Below are 21,263 nucleotides of genomic sequence, written 5' to 3'. Positions count from 1 at the left end.
TAAAGTTGCTATGCTTAAGTTTTAACATCCATCCACCCATCCATCCATCCATCCATCCATCCATCCCCAATTTAGCCGTCTCCAATTCCACCCACTAGTAAGGACTCCCCCAATCACACGATACCCCCAGCGCTAGGAGGGAGAAGGCTAACACAGGCCACATCTTTTCGAACTGTTGCACACGCAACGTCACTGGCCAGCCGTATGCACCTGGAGGAAAGCACCAACTGCCAGATCTGCTACACCAGCTAACAGACGTCTGCGCTGAATAGCATGATGTTGAGTAATGGGGGAGACAGGGGGGCCATCCTACCCACCCAGAGAGAGCGAGGCCAATTGTGCTCTCTTAGACTCATGGCCATGGACGGCTGTAGCATCACCGGGGATCGAACTCGCGATCTCCTGATGACACAGTAAATGCTTAGACGGTTGCGCCACTCAGGAGCTGTGGCTAATCAATTTATTGATTTGTTGATGTGCTCCTTTAAATTTAACCTATTGTTCGCTGCTTATCCTGTCGCTATCCTACTGTGTGAGGTTTTAAAACATTACCTGCTGGGGTGTTGTTTGGTACATTCTCCAGCTCCTGAACAATGTTGATGTCCAGCAGCTCAAATGACAGCAAGTCCTGCAGATAAAAACAGACCAGAGATGCTGCTCAGTGAACTCGAGTCCACTGATTCAAGCAATAGTGTTATCTAAAAAAACACAGCCTGTGGCCAGAAAACAGATACGTCATTGCAGTGGACGCACTAATCATGAATTTCTATCTCTAATTCTCATTACTTCACAGCCCAATCAGCCAATAGTTGATTTTTGTGTCTGTTTCTAATCAGCTTTTTTCTCCCCTCACACTGTATGGGAGATCTATAGTTTTTCACTGATGGTTCTGGCCGGTCAGAGTCCAGATTTAAACCCTATAAAGAATATTTGGTCATACATTAAACACAAACTAGCTCTGCAAAGCTTTTCAGCTGTTTAAAGCCATCAATGCTGAGTGGATCAATACTGACTTTCTTTAAAAATGTTGCCTGCAAATTTACACACAAAACCTTCAACACTTCAACATTTAAAGAAATCAAAGGGAAAAGCTCTCCCACATTAAGTTGCTTTATCTATTTGTTTAATGATTTGTTGTTAAGATCATTAAAAGTTAAAGGTTTTACCATTTTAGCCAGACAGAAATTTGACACTTAAATGAGAAATCAGCTGCCTATTTAAATAACATAAATCAAACCAAAAGTAAGACACAAGTTGTAATTTACCACAATCAGTCATGTATAATTCTGCGGAGTCCTCTCAGCTGTCTCACCTTATTTACCTCATAAACGTGAGACACCGATCGGCCAAAACTAGCCGATTGCTGATCTCACGTTTGGATCAAAAATAGATTTCGCTGTTTTATTTTTGCACATACACTGTTCCTTCACAGGTACTTATTGCCTCTAACTGTATCTTGGGTTTTGGGAGAAACTGCTTAAACAATTTTATGCAAACACAGCAGCACTGATCATGGAAATGCTCTGTTTTCTGAACCATACAGCCAAAAAAAAAAAGCAGTAAAAAGTACACAATCAAATTTTTGGCTGCTACCCATGTTACATAAATTTGCATTTCACTGATGTTTCTCTGTTAAATCTTAGATTTTGTCTTACGATGTAAAAACATACATTATATTGATTTACATTATAAATGACACTTTTTCACAGCGCTCTGGTGGGGAAGGGGAATTCTATAGGTATGTGCACTGTTCAGAAATGCAGACACACTAGCACTGCAATACTGTCTAAATGCTTCAGTTTCAAAAAGCAGCTGCTAAAAGAATCCACCTTGTAACTGATTCAACTGACTCAAACATCTACTTTCCATTGTTTGATTTGGATTCTCTCAAAAATACAGAGCTTGATTGACCTTAGAAATAGATGTGCCTACAAATTCTGGATTTTTTCGGTATATTATGGCATTAAGGCAGCGACGTTTACCACGTATGATAATGCGCACCTGTGCTGTAAGTAGGTCTACAGATGGAATGTAGAATTCCTGGTCACAGTCTTGGTCCACTGTAATGAGCAACTGTTCTCTGGAGGCAGCGCGACATTTCTCCTCTCTCTCCAGCGTACGAGCCGATTTCTCCTGAAGAACAAGAACAGGACTTAACTCTGCATGTCCTTCTGTGGTACATGGAACCTGTTAGAACATTTAAATGGTGGAGCACAGACAAATCATGCTTGGCACTGGGTGACACGGCCAAAATAGTGTTTTTTTTTGTCGTCTACTTTTAACAATTGTTGCTTGTATTTTCTAATACTCAATTTTAAGTCTGAATAGTATTTGAACCCTGAGGAAAACTTAAAGCTCTGGCCTATGACTGTCCTGCTGGTTTGTGCTGTTGTGAGTGAACGGCTAGACTTCTTTTTCCTCTTAGTATACAAAGTAAAAAGCACAGAGCGCCACTTACTGTACTTAAGTAGCACCTGTTTAAAGTTCAAATCGTGTCATAATAATTTCACTAACAATACCAGAAATTACCAATACTGAGATTTTAAAAAGGCTGATTTTGATCATTTTTGTTCTCATTTAATCACCCAGGTCTATTCAGTCTGGTGAGATACTCCACCCAGTAGACTTACGTGAGGAGTGACGCAGGGGGAGACAAGCAGGCCGTCAGCAGAGATGGCAGTAGGAGCATGGGGGTCCACCACGATGCTACACCAAACCCGTGGCCCAAACTGCTCCCCTCTGTGTGCCAGGCGCCAGTGGGAGGTGTAGGTGCCCTCCAGAGTTGGAGCGCAGAGTGCCACACTGACCACGCCCACTTGACCCGGCTGCAGCGTGGGCACTGGAACCTCCCTCCACCGCTCACCTGAACCCACCGCCAGGTTCCCCCACATAAACTTCAGCTGCAGAGGAACAGAGACAGGACAACTCAGCGATTACTGTGTATTATATACACCGATCAGGCATAACATTCTGACCACCTCCTTGTTTCTACCCTCATTGTCCATTTTATCTGCTCCACTTACTATATAGGTGCACTTTGTAGTTCTACAGTTACAGACTGTAGTCCATCTGTTTCTCTGCATACTTTGTTAGCCCCCTTTTACCCCAGGACCCCCATGGACCCTCACAGAGCAGGTACTATTTGGGTGGGGGATCATTGTCAGCACTGCAGTAACACTGATGTGGTGGTGGTGTGTTAGTGTGTGTTGTGCTGGTCTGAGTGGATCAGACACAGCAGTGCTGCTGGAGTTTTTAAACACCTCAGTGTCACTGCTGGACTGAGAATAGTCCATCAACCAAAAATATCCAGCCAACAGCGTCCTGTGAGCAGCGTTCTGTGACCACTGATGAAGGACCAGAGGATGACCAACACAAACTGTGCAGCAGCAGATGAGCTATCGTCTCTGACCTTACATCTACAAGGTGGACTAACAAGATAGGAGTGTCTAATAGAGTGGACAGTGAGTGGACACAGTGTTTAAAAACTCCAGCAGCACTGCTGTGTCTGATCCACTCAGACCAGCGCAACACACACTAACACACCACCACCACGTCAGTGTTACTGCAGTGCTGAGAATGATCCACCACCCAAATAGTACCTGCTCTGTGGGGGTCCTGACCACTGAAGAACAGGGTAAAAGGGGGCTAACAAAGTATCAGAGAAACAGATGGACTACAGTCTGTAACTGTAGAACTACAAAGTGCACCTATATAGTAAGTGGAGCTGATAAAATGGACAATGAGCGGAGAAACAAGGAGGTGGTCATAATGTTATGCCTGATCGGTGTACTAAGGAGACATGTGATATACACACTTTGAGGTATCTGCCCTGTCAATGCTCCGCCCACAAATGTGTTCTTTTATATGAACTGTTGTTGGTCAGACAAACTTTACAGAGCACTGGCAAAAATCCAGTTCAAACTAGATAAACTAATTTTAGAACTTGATAAATTGCAGCAAAATGTATTAAAATGTAAAAAATTATTTGCATCTAAGCAGTTTAAGTGGTATGTTGCAGTGTTGGGCTGTTACTGTAGCTAAATGAAACAATGATGAGTTTGCAAACATGCTAACATAAGTTCTATTACACAACAGCAAAAAGTTTGGGATCACGGTTTTAAAAACTATTTTAAAAATGTTGCAGATAAATTTATTAAACAATTGCTACTGATCCACAACTGTATAGATTTAAATAGAAGAAAAGGAAAGGAAGAAGGAAACTAAAAAACATGAAATAGTAATGCCTAGAATGATTAACAGAGCTGTAGAAGATTCTACAATGACCCAGAAAGCTGTAGATCCCCAAGAATGAAGATCTAATATTAACATCCAGAATGCCTCACATCTAAATCATGGTGATCAGAACTGAAGCAGATAACTTATAAAGAATATACAGTAAATGATTAAATACAGAATATTATTTATAAGGTAATAACTTTTGGTGCCAAAAAAAAATTTAAATACTGAATTAAATATATTAAATCGATAAATTTCTGTATTCGTGTACTATGAAAAAGCAGCGGAGTGTGGATAAGTTAAATGAGGCCTTGTTAACTGAGTAAAATAAACTGTTGAGAAGAACATAAACAGGTTTTATATGTGTTTATACTTTGGTCTCTGAGCTCCAGGACATTCTGCCGCTGTTCTTCATCTTCCAGTACTTTATGAACTTGGTCCCTGGCCGCAGACGTGATCCGTCTGGCAGGTTCTCGTCCAGCAGCAGAGCCGTCATAGCGGGCACAGCCAGAGGACACGGACGCTTAGGACGCCTGAAGGGCACAAAAATAAACAAACAGAAACTCAGATGATTCTTAAGCCTAAACAGGCTCCACAAACACACGCTACAATCGCACATATCAACTAGATTCTGATGTTTTAAAGGATTCGTATGCTACATTTTTCTTTATTTATACCTGAGCTCATGTTTGTTCATTTACCAGAAATAGTCATAATTCATTTTACGGCCTGCTTGTTGATAAGACTGGACGGCCGTGTTATCAGACAATGCACTGGAAGCCTACGTACTCCGGGCTGTTGGCCTGTGTGGCTCGAGGCTGCAGCAGAACCGGAGAGGAGCTACCGTCTCCAGCTGATCCCCACTGCAGCCCCCTCCGCTCCATCCTCAGCTGCTTCCTGATCTCCTTCACCTCCGCCTTCAGCTGACGCTTCTCCGCCTTTAAGCGCTGTTTCTCCGCCTTCCGAAAACTCCGGTCCCCCCGCCTGTAGAACCTAAACATGTGGACTTGAGTCTGTTATTTTATTTTTTACTTTGTACCCTAAAAACTCTGAGATGGGCTTATTAGAGCTTTTCAATAAACTCCACTAATTATAATTTGTAGTAGTAAAGCAGTAGTAGGTTTATATGGAACTCTTATGATGACAGCACTGATGTTCCCTTAGATTGTGAGTAAAACTGTCAAAACAACTAGTTCATTCTGTGTTCTCAGTTCATTTGTTTGATAATTCTATGAATGAATGTCATGAATCCACAAAGGCAGATTTAACTAACTGTTGGTCTAAATCTGAAAGTTGTAACTGTAACTAAATCACAGTCATGACCATTCAGTGTGCTTTTTGGGGTGTAAGAAAATATCAACACACTTGAGTACTGCAATATTATGTTTTGTGATACAGCATCGATTCTCAAAAGCACAGCATCAATTTTTAACCAACGGTTTACATACAAAGATTTGTGGTTCATTTTGTGCTGTGTTTCAACCCCTGACCACTAGATGGCAGTGCTGTAATATATCTTCAGCCACTAGACTCTTCCACTCGTAACGTGAACAAGCAGGAAGTATCCAGCTGCAGACCTGCAGTACTGCACTTTCAGACCCGCACTATCAGCTCCTTACAAGTACGCCTCTAGTGGTTCATTTCAGAATTGCAGTCACACTTTCTCTGCACTTACGAGAGAATTTTAACGTGATATTTTTGTTTTTTTAGCACCAAAGTGTATACAGTACATAGTAACTCTCCTTTGAAGCACAAGTGAGGCGTTAGTTTTGTGCAAGAAGGAACTCGTTAACCTATCGTGCACGTTCAAGTGGTTTTTGTGACAGATAAAGAGAATACTGAGGTTGTGAAATGGGTGTTTATTAGCTTGCCTATTTTTTGGCCTATTTTACTGGTGTTTTCAACCCATACCCTATTAAAAAGGATGGATGAAGGTTCTTCAAGGGTTCTTTTGTAAATCAAACAGTTCTATTTAGAACTATTCTACATTGAACCATTTCATGCTGAAATAGTTCTTGGTGAAATGGTTCTTCAGTTTGATAACTGAGGGTTTCTTACACGTTATGCAGTAATAGCAGAGCTGGTTCTCTGGTAATAGGCATCTGTACATCTCCCACGCTGTGTATGTTATACAGATGTCAAGCCTCTGGACCTTTACGTGACAACATATCTGGAGCTGACAACTGCAGTGTAACGGCGCAGCATTAACACTGGCATTAGCAAACCTAGCTGACTACTAACGTTACGCTGATGGCTGAATGGGAAAGAATTAGACTGATGTTCTAATAATTTGTCCTTCCTATCAAGCAAGCCTGATACCATTACTACAGCACAGTAACTTGTGTTTTTATAGTAATTCAGCCTTAATTCTAGACTAATGTACAGTGTTTTGTATTGTCCAGCTTAAAATTGCTACTTGCCCCCTAATGAGCTGATTTAGAGTATCAAAATATCCTACTTATGCTTTTAATGCTGGTTACATTTTCTGACAAGGAGACTTAGCTTAGCTTCCTATTTGCCAGCTTCTTGTTAGAAATTTTCCTGCTCCACCTTCTTTGAAATTTCGAATTCTCCCATTCCACCTTAAATGGTGCAGCAGTTATTATTAAAAAACTGCACCATTTAAGGTGGAATGGGAGAATTCGAAATTTCAAAGAAGCTAGCAAACAGGAAGCTTGTCAGAAAATGTCACCAACATTAAAAGCATAAGTATGATACCCTAAATCAGCTTCAGCTTTGTGAGAATTAAGCTATCAAAATGTCCTACTATGGTTTTAAGTAGTTAGCTACCTATATGAATATAACGGAGCCTTCTTACGCCATACCCTCCCGACAACACTCCTTTTGTAACTTGGACACATTGCAGTGTCCAAGTTACAAAAGGAGCTAAAACGAACTTTCATTTTATTTTTTACTGTGTTTGAAATTGTTTTATTTTGATGTATTTTCTAGTTTTCTGTTTACTTTGCTTTGCTTCAATTGTTATTCATTGTTAAACAGTATTAATGCTGAAGGGTTTAAGAAGCCACCTCCATTTCTGTTCTTGTGGTTTGAACAATTACACCAAATGGCCTTACAACACCCCCTAAGGAGGATGTGCTGGGGCAGAACACTGTAAGGTATTTTCGACAGGATTCAAATGTCCCACGCTGTTCTGTATGACTCTATTGGGGGTGGGGGGTCAGTTGCATAGCATAAAAGCTGTGTGTCTGAGCTGCTGTTCAGATTGGGGCGAGACGAAGGCAGGTATACTGAGCGCTCTCTTTTTAATAAAACCATCATTATTTCTGCAAACCCCGGTCTCCTGAATCTCTTCCATGGCAAGATCAAAGAGTTACAACAACTGATATAGACAAATATTACATCCTTTGTTCGGATCACACAAAAAGTAGTGCTATGATGTTGGATGTTACAGGGACTGTGATAAGTGCAAGTACAGATCCCACTTTTCTGATTGCACAAAACATTTTCTTTTACTCAGATTTTATGCATATGGTGGTAGTTTTTTTTAATTCTATGACAGTTTTCCTAAAATCAGATTTGAAAAATTGCAATATCACCTTGCTTACAGTATGTATCGCAATATACTGAATCATAATATTTGTATCGTACTAACAGGTTCCTGCTAATACACAGATCTGGTGTTTACGCTGTGTCAGGTTTTCGTTTGGCTTCCTCTAGTATGCAGTTCACTGTTGACATTGTAATCATCAGTCTGACCTGATTTTATAGCCCTTATGTTGGGTAACCAGCCACAGCGGCCATCAGATGCAAACATTTAGCCGCAAAAACCTGAAAATTAAATTATAGACTTAAGGATAAACTGCAAGTATGTGATTGGCCGTATGAAGCTACCTCAGTAATTTGACACCCCTAGTCTACAGAAGTACTTTCCAGAAGCTACTGACTGAATTGTGTATAATTACCCTGATTACACCCTACACAAGGCATAATAAGGAAAATGTCCGCTGTGTGATTAAGGTAAGTAGAGCAAGCCAGTTGTGTGCAGTTACATGTAAACAAGGACAGAGAAAAAGCAGTGTGGTGAGATATTAAGAAACAGGAGTCGACCTGCTGTGGTCCGGAGCTGGGGAGCCGTGTTCGGGGATGGAGAGGGGGGTTCTGGCCCTCACCAGGTTGTGGCTGGGGTCGTGAGAGAAGCTACAAGGCTCACACAGAGTGCAGGATGTACAGACACTGCGAAAGAAAACAAAGAAACATAAACACATCAACACTTTAGCTCTCAATAAAGTGAAATGCTGTAATAGAGAACTTATTCATTATGAAAGGTAAAGGTAAAATATTTTAAAATCATAGTATGATACTAAAATTGACTGTTATATTACAAATCCTCTAAGGCAGAGGTCACTAACAGACAGACTGTGGTCCGAATCCGGACTCAGATGCTGTCCTATGCATACCTGAACCTATAACCGATAAACAATGTGGTCCTATTTTAATCGGCGTAACATTTCTTTCCTTTACGGTACCGATTTAGGGGCCTGGGAAGCCCACAGACCATTTGCCTGCATTGTAAATATCACAAGTGACGCTACTCAGCCAATCAGACCTGTGCATTATGATGAGCACTGGGACTTGAGTGAGTGACGCACACACAGGGGAGGGACGAGGCGAGAAACAGCAGTCAGAAAAGAAAGTGAGTCAGAGGGAAGTTATTTCACATGGCGCGCTCTAAAAAGAGAAAACTGACAATAAATGTTGTTGAAATGTTACTGAATTGTACTTTATTTGATTTGACATTCAGCTGTTGACTGTGTAAGATGTTAATATACCTACTAGGCTACTTCAGTTTACAGTATATGGCACTGAATCATGATGCAAGTTAGACATTATGATGTTCCGGATCTTTGCTTGAGGAAATTTTCTCTAACCGGACCTTGAATTTTAATTAAAGACCCCTGCTCTAAGGTTTTGAGGAGACATAATTGTAATAAAATACAGTTTAAAAATGACAATCAGGCCTATCTGAGAACTGTCTGGACACGGTCCTAATATCCTGACGAGTGGGCATGACTGACATCCCTCAGTCCAACATTCCCAGCTTCTGCACCACTGAGGCAGAACTAAACACAACAGCGAGAGAAGCAAGGAGAAACGAGTGAAACAGGCTCTACATACACAGGTGATATTATAGACCCCCTGTGTTCACTCACTAAAGGCTTTATCCAGCTTTTATATGAAGACGCCTTAAAAAAGGTTCTTTTTCACTTTGATGCTGGATCTGCATCCAGTGAACGCCGTCATGGCCGGTTAACAGATGGATCAAATGAACACTATGAGCTTGTTTGGTAGCTCTGTTATGCTTGCTGGATCAGCTTTCGCTTGGTTGTTTCCTTTTGGTAAGTTTCTCCAGCTCTACGAGAGAGACAGACCAAGAGGAGGGAACACATTCTTTTGTTAAAGGTGTGAGCCATTAGCCTTGGGAACTGCTTATGTAAGAGCTACCCAAGACCAGGACCACATGGTTTACATTGAAAAATAAGAACCACTGGTCATTTTGTGGACATTGGAAAGTTATTTACAATAGTTGTTCAGAGTTATTTACATGTACATACTTTGTACATGTTTTTGTGTGCCTACAAGAACAAGATAAATGAGTTAATATGTTATTAATATATTAATCTGTATTCATAATTATGCTGTTTAAGGTTCCCTGGGGTTTTAAAGTGACAATTTGGTTAAAAATCTAATACGTCTCTAGAATAAGGACAAAATAATACTACTAATAGTATTACTACTTCAACTACTACTAGTACTACTAATAATAATTATAATAATTTATATAGCACTTTTCGTGCCAGTGGCAGCTCGAAGTGCTTTAGAGACAGGTGATAAAGCTCAACAGTAATGCAAGATATTATGAGTACTAATTTTAAGTCACATAAGAAAATGACAAAGATTAAATTAGTTAAAAGGATACGTTTTTAAATGTTTCTTAAAAGTGAGCTCTGAGCTTGAAAGTCTAATAAAAGCTGAACTGAGCTCCACAGTTTAGAAGCAGAGTAACAGAAGATTAAGTGACCCTTATTAGTCCCACAACAGGGAAATTTCACCTCTGCATTTAACCCATCCGTGCAGTGAAACACCACATACACACTAGTGAAGACACACACTAGGGGGCAGTGAGCACACTTGCCCGGAGCGGTGGGCAGCCCTATCCACAGCGCCCGGGGAGCAGTTGGGGGTTAGGTGCCTTGCTCAAGGGCACTTCAGTCACGTACTGTCGGCTCTGGGGATCAAACCGGCGACCTTCCAGTCACAGGGCTGATTCCCTAACCTGCAGCCCACGACTACCCATGATAAAGAGTCTCTCCACGTTTTCTGTATTTTACTGAAGATGTTTGTAGAAGGTCAGTATCTGCAGATCTAAGATCATAAACCGACAGACACTCTGTGATGTAAGAGGTGCTTAAAGGTCATTTAGAGCCTTAAAAAACTAATAGCAGAGCTTTAAAATCTACCCTGAATGAAACAGGCAGCCAGTGCAGCTCTTTTAAAACAGGAGTGATCTGATCTCCCTGTGTTGTTTTTGTTAGGATGCTGAGGCATTTTGTACGAGTTGTAGAGGATGTATTCTTTTCTTAGGAAGTCCAGTAAGAAGATCATTACAGTGATCAACCCTGCTGTCACAAAAGCATGAACAAGTTTCTCAGCGTCGCTTTGAGTAAAGTACATCAAGCAGATTAAAACAGTGGTAGCCGCCATCCTAAAGCCTGAATTTCGTCCATGTTTATTTATAACTGCCAGGCCCATCAGTGCAAAGCTTTCATCCACTGTCTCACCTGCACTGGTACCCTCCACCCGCAGTCTGTCCACGGCAGCTGCTGCAGGCCGGCGCTGAGCTGGGAGCTCCGGGCAGCGTGGAGGACGAAACCTCAGGAACCTGGGCCTCCGCTCCAACAGGCTTATGGATACAGCACTGACCAGAAAACTCCCTGCAGATCTTCTCCACTGCTTCTCGAACTACCTGGTCCTTGAACTGAAGAGGATATCAAGCACAGAGATACAGAGACTCAGTGACCTGATTTTAACCACATAACAAGACTTCATGGAAAAACCTTAGGTTTACCTTTTCCATGTAGGACGTAAACCAGGCTGGAGGTGTCTTATCCTCAACTTTACCGCCTTTAAGCTCATTAAGGGTCACCTTAAAAACAAAATTACTATTAGCATGACAATTTGAGAAAATATATGATGCTGCACAATTTTCGTTATAGGGTGAAATGAGAAAGTGCTTGAAATATTTGTTATAAAACACAAACAGAACGCAAGCCATCATCCATAGCTCGTCCTGTGTTTTGTTTTCAGTGTAGACTGACAAAAACACTGCAGCTAATCATCATGCCAACATCAAGATGCTGACACTGTTAAGATGAATGCAATTTTAATGTCTGTGTTGCGTGCTGTCAACAGAGCTGTACTGCATTATACTGCGACAAAAACTATACTGCATAAGTGTGGCAAAAAATATAGGGTGATTCAGAAAGATTAATCCGATTTCAAAGCACCATATTTTTAAAATCATGAGGCGTCTAGGAACCAATCACAATCCAATTGAAAGAGGGGGTCATAGAGTTTCTGACGGTCACCGGAAGATGGCTCCCTTCAGTCTGTTTTAAGTTTTTACTTGGTTTTAAGTGTTCTTTTCATAGCTTAAGTAATGTCATTTTTGTAATTTCTTTTGTCACAAAACTGAACAATATACAGATAAACCTACATCAACATTGCTTTTTGACAAAAACGCTGCTAAATGTTTCTACAAAGCTGAAGTTGGTGTTTTATTTGACAGTTTTTGTTCAAATTTTCCGTTTCACCTTAAATGAAGCAGCAGGTTTGCATTACAAGCCTCATTTCCTCATTCAGACTTATTGCTCAGTTCTCTATGGTTCACGTTTGTGTAGGCAGGTTTCTAGAATCTGTCATTAATGTAAACAAACCACCTTCCTAAAATGACTCAATTGCACACATCCTAATCAATAACGTCACGTGAAAAAACTGTGTGCATCACGAACAACAAACAAACTAACCAGCAGAAAAGGCCTTCATCACAAAGGTCATCTGCTCTGAACTGTTCTCAGCTGCTCATTATTAGAGCAAGACGAAGGCGAACAGAGGTCGGATGCGTTTCCTGGCACTGACTTCAGGTTCGGCGCTGCTGACACTGTAACACCGACTGATGGTGCAAGCACTTCAATGCTGGTCTGAGCATTCTCATTAAAGGGGAACTCCACTGATTTTGCAAAATTTCTCAGTCATTTAATGATTTGGAAGTGAACCAAAAAAATTGAGTGGTTCAGTGTGAAATGCGTCCTTCTGGAGAAATCAAGAGTCAGAATTGTTCACCATTATAGTACTGGGAAGCAAAAAAAATAGCACCCAAAGAAAACTTTTATTTTTTTAAATTTAGCACTATTTTACCATGTGCATATAAAACCCTACAAGACACATGTAAGTTCACTAGTCGTTTTGGATGGCAGATAAAATGGTGATATTTGTAGTGTAGACATACGGACGTCTGGGGCCGTAATACAGAAACTTTGTCTTTTTATCTTAACTTAAGATCTGACAGGTCAAGATAAGATCTTTCACAAATTCATATTACAGAAGCAAATCTGATCTTAATTTAGGAATCTTATCTTACAGCATCTTTTCTTATCTCAAGTTAGGAAATCTTAACAATCAACTGTCGTGTCTGTTACCTAGCAACTGACCATACGTGCACAGCTGAAACGTAAACATGTAATCAAGCTTGTTAGTCAGACAGCTAACATTAGCTACCATTACTGATTATATTGACATTACAGAATGTCAAATAAAACTAAAGCGTGATAAACTGAGAGCTAAGAATATTGTGAGAGCGCCCCCTGCTGTTTATCAGAGCGTCACTGTTTCAGTTTCAGTCTCCATTTCCCAAACGCTTAAGCCGAGCATGCTAACGTTACTCCTCCTGATAAACAGACACACGTTCAGCTCTGTCTCCTCATTATTCACCACCATCACTGTAATATTTCATCATCAACATTAACACACGAAGGTAATCAGAGGGGCGGTGGAGATCGAGTCTGCAGCGTCTGAGGTTTTTAAGCGCTGTTAGAAAAAAAAACTCAAGTCAAACAAGTCAAAGCACCGTTTTCAGTGTAGATAAATGTAGCGTCATTATGCTGGTTATAGCAAACTATACTGCCTATCACTGCATAAAACAATAGAAACAGACAGTTAAAACAGAAGTTAAGACAGTTCTGGAGTTTATCTTAAAGTTACATTAAATATTTAGGATATTTTGGCAACTTAGGATGTTTCTGTAAAACCGATTGAAAGCAGATAAGATATGATCTCAGACTTAAGAATTTTCTGTAATATGGTCCCAGGTTCCTAGCACTACAATGGTGACCAATTCTGACTCCGTAAGTTTCTCTAGAAAGGCATATTTCACACCAAACCACTCTGAATGACACTGTTTACTTCTAAATCGATGAATAATTCAGTAATTTTGCAAAATGAGTGGCGTTCCCCTTTAAGGTCTCAAGCCACAAATTAGACATGCAGGACCGGATATGAAAGTGGCTCAGAAAAGCTGAGATTTGCGTGTCCACATGGCTCTGAAAGCATCAGATCGCTTTAGCCTGGTAATGTAAACACAGCCTTGGCACCTGTCATTCTCTATCATTTCAGCCGCCTGACGTAACTGCTGCACCAGTTAAGGTGGAACAGGAGACTCGAATAAGAAGCCAACCTCAGCTTTGTTGAACTTCTCAAGCCACTTGTCTCATACGTGCATCTCATACACTCGCCGTCAGGCACTGCCGAAATCTGGAAAACACTGCAATCACACTTCAGTACCAGCTGTACCTTGGCTTGTTTTGCAGACGAGGCAAAGAGATCACAATGCCACTACGAGCGACAGCAATACCACAGACATGTGTGGAAATAAAATAATCTACCTATTTGATTTATTTGATCTATTTATTTAATTTACTGTTTCATTCAGACATGCTTTTTTTTCAGTGTCGGTTCATTTATGGCTAAAACAAGAGCAGCAGTTGCTTCTCAACTCTGTGTAACCAGTGACAGAGTTCATGGAAATGCCAGCAGTCAGTGTCTGTGGTGTTGTGAAAACAGAAGATTAGTGATTCTTACTAAACCCTCTTCAGGCACGGCAGCCTGGACCTTTCGGCTCACCACCTGCGCCAGAGCCGGGCAGTGCTGCGGAGGCCGGAAGCCTTTCTTGGGCTCTGGGATGGTGCCCGTCTTCACCTGAGCCAAACTCAGGGCTGGTGCCGGGCCGGGCACTCTGCCCGTGGTGCCACGGGTCTCATAAACATTCATCTGCAGCCTGTTCCCCTGTCGGGCTGCACTCTGTAGGGAAGACACAAAGACCAGGGACTCTTATCAGCTCTCAACAATTTGATTTGGATTCTTTAGATTCAATTTGATTGTCCTGGTAAGATTGAGAAAAAATATAAAAAACACAGTCAGCACAGAAATGTGACTGAATGAACTATTTACACCATAACCTTGATATTACTGAATATCATAATTCAAATTAGCATCTATATTATGCAAATTAACATTCTGTTTCACTTTTTGGTCCCTTTTTTATTGGGCAATAAGGCAAAAATATTACATCATGATGTATGAAGAGCCTATATCCTACATTTTTCTTGTATTTTATCTTTTTCCTTAAGGTCCATTTACAATGTTGGTGTTTTTATGTACTAATAATCAAAATGCATTTTAAAATGATCATAAGGAGAAAATAAGAAATAAACAGGTTGTTTTTGTTACTGTGTCTTTTGAACTCATATGTAAATAAGCTCTGTTCTGATTGGCTGTTCCTCATTCAAAAAGCAGTCCTGGCCGAAACACTCCTTATAACTTTAGTATGAGGGGCAGGGCTAAACTGCTGCATATATTTAATAGATACATTAAAAACATATATACTAAATGGTTTGTTTTTAATGACATCACAAGAACAGTGAATTGAAAACGGGCTGTTTTTACAGCTTCCATATATGGACTGTTCTTCAGTCTTCTTTAAGAAATGACAATATTCACATTATGTTTAGAAAAGTATTTTGTTTATCACGATAACAAATTTTACCATGACAATGATACAGTATTTTCATATGCCCACCTTTACCTGCTTCGCCTTTATTTAAGCATCTCCCTTTGTCCAATCGTTGTTACTTAATGTTAATTCAAAGACAAAATCAATAGAGAAGTCTACACTTAATTATAGGCCATACAAACAGAACGTCACCAACTAATTAACTACACACATACACACTAGGAACAATGGTAGAATGCTGGGGAATATGCAAATGAAAGCAAGTGAACAACTGGATGTTAACCTTGATGCACACCGATCAGGCATAAATTTATGACCACCTCCTTGTTTCTACGCTCATTGTCCATTTTATCAGCTCCACTTACTATATAGGTGCACTTTGTAGTTCTACAGTTACAGACTGTAGTCCATCTGTTTCTCTGCATATAGGCTAAATAATTGCAAACTTTGAGTGTTATCATAATTGATTAAAAATATAGATCCAATTGAATCATATCATTCAAATGAATGCATCGCAATAAATATACAGAGGTGAAATAAACAGAATGCAGCACTGAGTGGCGACAAGGCCAAACCCAATCAAAACCTTAATATACAACTGCTTTATTTACCTTCAGAGCCTCTTCATACTCCACTGAAAAGTAAAGGAAAAGAATTGGTTGGCAATAAAAAAAACTGTACAAAAATAAAAGATAAAAGTCTGTTCAGGCTTCTGACACAGAAAGAGACCCTGTACTCACACTGGCTGTTGATTGAAACCTAAAAGAGAAAATGAAAGAAAGAGATCAGTGTCATGAGTTCACAACAACAGCACATCACACAGCATTTCAGCGCCTGCTTCCTGGTTATGATATTTCCAAAAATAGTCTTTTCTACAGAATTAATGTGGTTGGCACACTCACCTCTTCATTTTCCTCATCAAAGTATGTCAGCTGTAGATTGCATAAGCCGAAAGACCTCTTCACCTGCGAGGAAGCAGAGGAAAAATGAAAACGTGCTTCAACTACCATGACACTGCAAAACAGGCCTTGAGCCGACCTCTGTGAATGTTGTGTCTTGTTCAAAACAGAGTCCCACCCATTTTTATGTCTTCTTCAAGCAAAAATTCCTCTCTTAAGAGCAGGGCTATAACTAAGATCAGCATTTTAGCCAAATATACATATTATACCAAGTGCTAATTTCTAATCTCAATTATGTTTTTCACATTTATCCTTTTTTTTAACGTACGTTTGTTGTTTACCTATTTCATTTGCTCATTTCCCTCCATTTGTCTATAAAATGCTATTACTCTTCTATTAACTGATCTTTTAAATTTCTTTTTAATGTAAGTTTAAGATTTACTAATTTATTATAGACTGTAAATAGAGCCTACATATGAAATCACTTTGTTTCATTTGCTTTTGATCAGGTCAGTTTGTTAGTAATTGATAATAATCAGAATAAACAAAAAACAACTTTTACAGTTCAAAATTAATTTACCTTATTTAAACAGTACAATTATACAGGACTTTTATTGTGACAGCAGTACTACCTGCCAAATGTAGATAACCCATAAACACTTATTTATATTTAACATTTATATCCTATATTCTCAAATAAAACCCTCATATTTTTGTTTACCAAAGGGTATGAGATCAATGATTTTCAAAAATGCCACTCATTTTTTTCCCCCACAGTCGAAACCAGCTTAGACCTGGAGTTCCTAATACTGGGCGTGACACCAATTACAGAATGACGCACGACTTCAGAGGTAAATTCTTGCTATTTTATTGTTTTAGGTCATCCAGAGGGCACAAACACAGCTGCACAACTATTTGGCAGAAGCCTCATCCTTTTATTTCTCATAGATTCATAAAACTGAGCAAAACACGATGTCAACAAAGTCCTTCGTTGTGGTCTTTGGACAGATTACGTCATAAAAACAAGGACATCCGCCTTAATTCAGTCTTTTTTTAATGAATTACAGTGTCTGCTAGTAGATCACAAGTTCAGGTGAAAGGTGGTCAATGATTATTTCTTGCCGAGTAAACAATCTGTCCAAATGTTCATCAACACTTCCTCTGAAAGGAAGGCTTTGCTGCAGTAACAGCCTCTAATGTTCTGGGAAGGCTTTACACCAGATGTTGGAACATTGCTGTGTGGATTTGATTGAGCATTAGTGAGGTCAGGTACTGATGTTGGATGGTCAGTTCTGGATCACTCCGACTCATTTCGAAGATATTTGAACTCAATCACTCCAGAGAAGACAGTTCCACTGCGGCTTTACAGTGTTTACAGTGCCCCAATACTGGGGGGTTTATACCCCTCTAACCCACGTTTGGCACTGGGCATGGTGACCTTAGGCTCATGTGCGGCTGCTCCAGAGCATCCCATTCCATTGGTGAATGCTTTTCTATGGAAATTAAACAAGCTGTGAACAGCGAGCGCACCTTAAAATGACTGAATTAACTAATTAGAAGGGCTGTCTGGATATTTTTGGACAGACAGTGTATCTCAGTACAGTATAACAACGCCAACTGTGGCCAAGCCTACACAGGCCTGCACTGCTGATCACAAGGAGGTAGAGTTATAGCCAGTAATGTGACAGAACGGCACCTACTGCCCACATACCTACTTAAAAACTCAGTTTAGATACTAAACGATAAGAGAAACATGAGCAATAGTGAAAATGATGCCAGACGAATTGAATATGAATATGAAAACCATGGCAGAAGAGTTAAATTTGTAGCTAGATAAGTGGCTTTAGGCCAGTAATATTAACGAAGATGAAATCAGCCTCTTCTTCGAATTTTCCGTTCCACCTTAAATGGTGCAGCAGTTACATTCTGGAGCCCGAGTCGCCAGAACGTAACTGCTGCCCCATTTAAGGTGGAACGGAAAATTACAAACATGGAGCTGGCGAATAAGAAGCCAATTTCAGCCTCATGTATTATTAAATGTATAACACATTCAAGGTTAATAAAAGCGGACAGAAAACGAAACATGTTCCCTCTCTGGTCCACAAAATGCTAAAATAATGGCTAAAATGGTCGCCCAACGATGCGGAATAAAGGCAAACTGGGTTGGAGGCGAGCAGGCCCGGGTTGTGGCCGTCAAAACAGGCTTTTGTTTGTCGTGTAGGGTGTAATTTCTTTCGCACCCATCCCTCCATCCCTCCGACACCGTTTAATGTGAACGTCATGCTGAATAAAGCCTCTGGTGTCGATGCTGAGCTCACCGTGGCCTCCACCGTCTCCCAGCTCTTCGTCTCCGAGCCGGACAGCAGAAAACTCTTCGTGTTTCCTCTGAAATTCACCTTCAGGTTGATGTAGAAGTCCATGGCTGTTAAACAGTGTTAGTTAAACGCTGCATAGATGGTTTAGCACGGTTTGTAAAGGAAATCTCGACGGTGCGGCCTTACGCTGTTTAGCCGTGGCTAATCTGATCCGTGTGTCTGTGTTTACATCAGCGGCGTGGCCACGCCCACCGCGTGACGCGGCAGGAAGTGGGTCGGGCGTCAGCGGGGCTGGGCGATCGTACCGAGTTTTATCGGTCAATTCGATGTTGATAAATTGTTAATGTATACGTTGATATATATATATATATATATATATATATATATATATATATATATATGTATATATATATATATATATATATATATATATATATATATATATACATATATGTATAACAAGCTGTAAACAACAAGCACACCTTGTAAATGTACCTTAAAATGCTAATTACTAATATACATTTTAGTATTAGTAGTATTAGAATTGTTAATACATATATATATATATATATATATATATATATATATGTACACACACACACACACACACACACACACAGTGTTTGGTGCTGTTTGGTGTGTGGCAGTGAAAATGTAGAAGAGTTCAAATTTGTTTCTCAAGATTTTGACTGATTATGTCGAAATAATGGCTTACAGGAGTTCGGAATATATAAATCTGCTTCATATTGAGTCAAATGAAAAGGGAGTATATCTTAACCAACAAATGTCAAACAGCTTAAATGGTGCAGCAGTTACACAGAAAAAACTGACAAATCAACTAAATGATGTTGAAAGTTTTATTCCATTAAAACCAGAAGATTAGAGTATAAAATGAGTTTGATGTTGATCTGCATTCTCACTGTGATGCTTCCTATGTGCTGTTTAACCAGAGCTGCGTCCGAATAGCTGATTAAACCTTCCTTTCCTTCCTATCTTGATTTTGATCTGATCAGTGATCTGGAATTCATGTAGACCCACATGCCACTCATCTCTGCAAATGTATTTAGTGGGACCACAAGCTACAGATCAGGCCAAATAAAGGAAAGCAGGTAGATAAGTCAGTTTTTTCAACTACTCTAAACTAGCCTGGACTGATGAACCCTGCCACAATGGCGGATGGGTGCATAAAGCGCTGTGTTATGATAGCCCTGTGCTGTGCAGTCCATGTAAACATTACGTTAGTTCCTTAAACACCGCAAATAGCAAAGAGACACAACATTGTAATTCTATTTTAACCTTTTCAACTCCGTGGGACCACTGATGGTTCCACAACGCACTTCATCATGTTCCTCATAACTTTCATATTTCATATGCTACATTCTAAAGGTGGGGGTCGTATGAGAGCTGTAACTGTCTTCTTTCCAGTCAAATAGATGGGTGATGTAATTTAATGTAATTTAATGTCATTTAAACCCTGAACTCACATTTTTTTCTACTGAAAAACCCATTTTTCCACAAATCTGGGCTATAAACTATAAACAGATGGCGTCTCTTCAGTGATCTGCTCTGTGAAAATTATTTTTATAAATTAATACAAAGAGCGTCTAAGATTTTTGGCTTTCAGCAGTAAATTGTAAGCATATAGCAATATGTGTGATCATAAAACACATGCTCTGTTAATTTGAGGGGAGCTTTTACAAAAAATAAATAAATAAATAAAAATGTACATTTATTTCATGCAGTTACTGAATAATTTGCCTTACGATTTGGTCATGTAAACTCAGATGGACAAACCAAAATACACCCTGGAGAATAGGAAACTGTTCACCAGGCTACAGTGCTAAGGTTATGTTTTTTTTTGTTTTTTTGTTTTTAACAAACCTCTGTGATGACAGTGTACAGGATCGTATACGAAGGGCAGCCGTGGCCATGGGAGGCAGGAGAATTAGACCTAAGCAGGGCTGGTTTATGAGGAGCCTGGCCTCTTCCTGTTTCCCCTATTGTACCAAAAACAGGACTGCTGAACAGCAGAGCGAGTCCTCAGTGAATGGGAGTAAATGGAGCGAAATGGCTAAAAACAAAAAGTTAAAATAGTTTCTAATCACTCGTCCAGAACTTTCCTTTAGTTTTAGAAAGTAGAAGTTTGTATTTCACTAAAAAAGCAAAAACTCACCTGTATGTTTCCTTTTTATACAGTAAACGGGTTTTGGGTAGCAGAACGCTAACATTACTGCTACTGAGTGCTGATTTGATTGGCGAGCGGAGCAGCTCATTGGCTGTTCGCACTCACTGACGTCATGAACGTACATGAGGCGTCGTTTTAAACTCCTATAACTCGAGTTTAAAAGCTCTTAAAAATATAACAGCAGTGTTAAAATGTTTTATGCTGCTCTGTGTTCAGGAAATGAATGAATTCTTTTACATTAAAAATGTTTCAGTGTTCATAAACTATGATTTTGCTCAAATGCTCCATCCTAACCCATTCATTTTGGACTCGCTCGGGAGCGCCCTCTAGTGTTTGAGAAACCCAGAAGACATTACAGAGTGTAATTCTCCTCTCTACAAGTTCTCTTAGTTTTCTTTGTATTAAGCTGAAGTCCAATTTTTACTCTGTGCTTTAATCGTTCCTATAAGGGCCTTCAGGTCTTCAAGATTTTCCGCTGTGAGTGTTGAAGACTGTTGATGTTTCTTCCACCAGTCCTGAATCCTCGATCATCTTCCTTC

The 21,263-nt window shown here is 39.9% G+C and overlaps 1 protein-coding gene across 4 annotated transcripts in view; it reads right to left on the bottom strand.

Annotated features, from left to right (window-relative positions):
• Positions 1–18,772, bottom strand: part of nbr1b (NBR1 autophagy cargo receptor b) — a 29,184-nt gene extending 10,412 nt beyond the window's left edge. Inside the window, exons 1-13 of one of the 4 annotated variants that reach the window (XM_036589907.1) lie at positions 18,543–18,772; positions 16,228–16,290; positions 16,066–16,084; positions 15,937–15,959; positions 14,395–14,613; positions 11,327–11,404; positions 11,040–11,236; positions 8,308–8,433; positions 5,026–5,229; positions 4,610–4,769; positions 2,631–2,900; positions 2,002–2,187; positions 553–628 (exon numbers count right to left, since the gene is read on the bottom strand). In XM_036589907.1, the coding sequence (XP_036445800.1) occupies positions 553–628; positions 2,002–2,187; positions 2,631–2,900; positions 4,610–4,769; positions 5,026–5,229; positions 8,308–8,433; positions 11,040–11,236; positions 11,327–11,404; positions 14,395–14,613; positions 15,937–15,959; positions 16,066–16,084; positions 16,228–16,290; positions 18,543–18,644 (1,723 nt within the window). In that variant the 5' untranslated portion in view covers positions 18,645–18,772. The remainder of the gene's footprint in view (positions 1–552; positions 629–2,001; positions 2,188–2,630; positions 2,901–4,609; positions 4,770–5,025; positions 5,230–8,307; positions 8,434–11,039; positions 11,237–11,326; positions 11,405–14,394; positions 14,614–15,936; positions 15,960–16,065; positions 16,085–16,227; positions 16,291–18,542) is intronic. The other 3 variants (XM_036589910.1, XM_036589908.1, XM_036589909.1) reach the window with 3 other exon arrangements.
• Positions 18,773–21,263: the final 2,491 nt, after the last annotated feature.

Source organism: Colossoma macropomum, unplaced genomic scaffold (assembly GCF_904425465.1).
Source record: "Colossoma macropomum unplaced genomic scaffold, Colossoma_macropomum, whole genome shotgun sequence".
NCBI lineage: Eukaryota > Metazoa > Chordata > Actinopteri > Characiformes > Serrasalmidae > Colossoma > Colossoma macropomum.
This window is presented reverse-complemented; position numbering and strand designations above follow the sequence as displayed.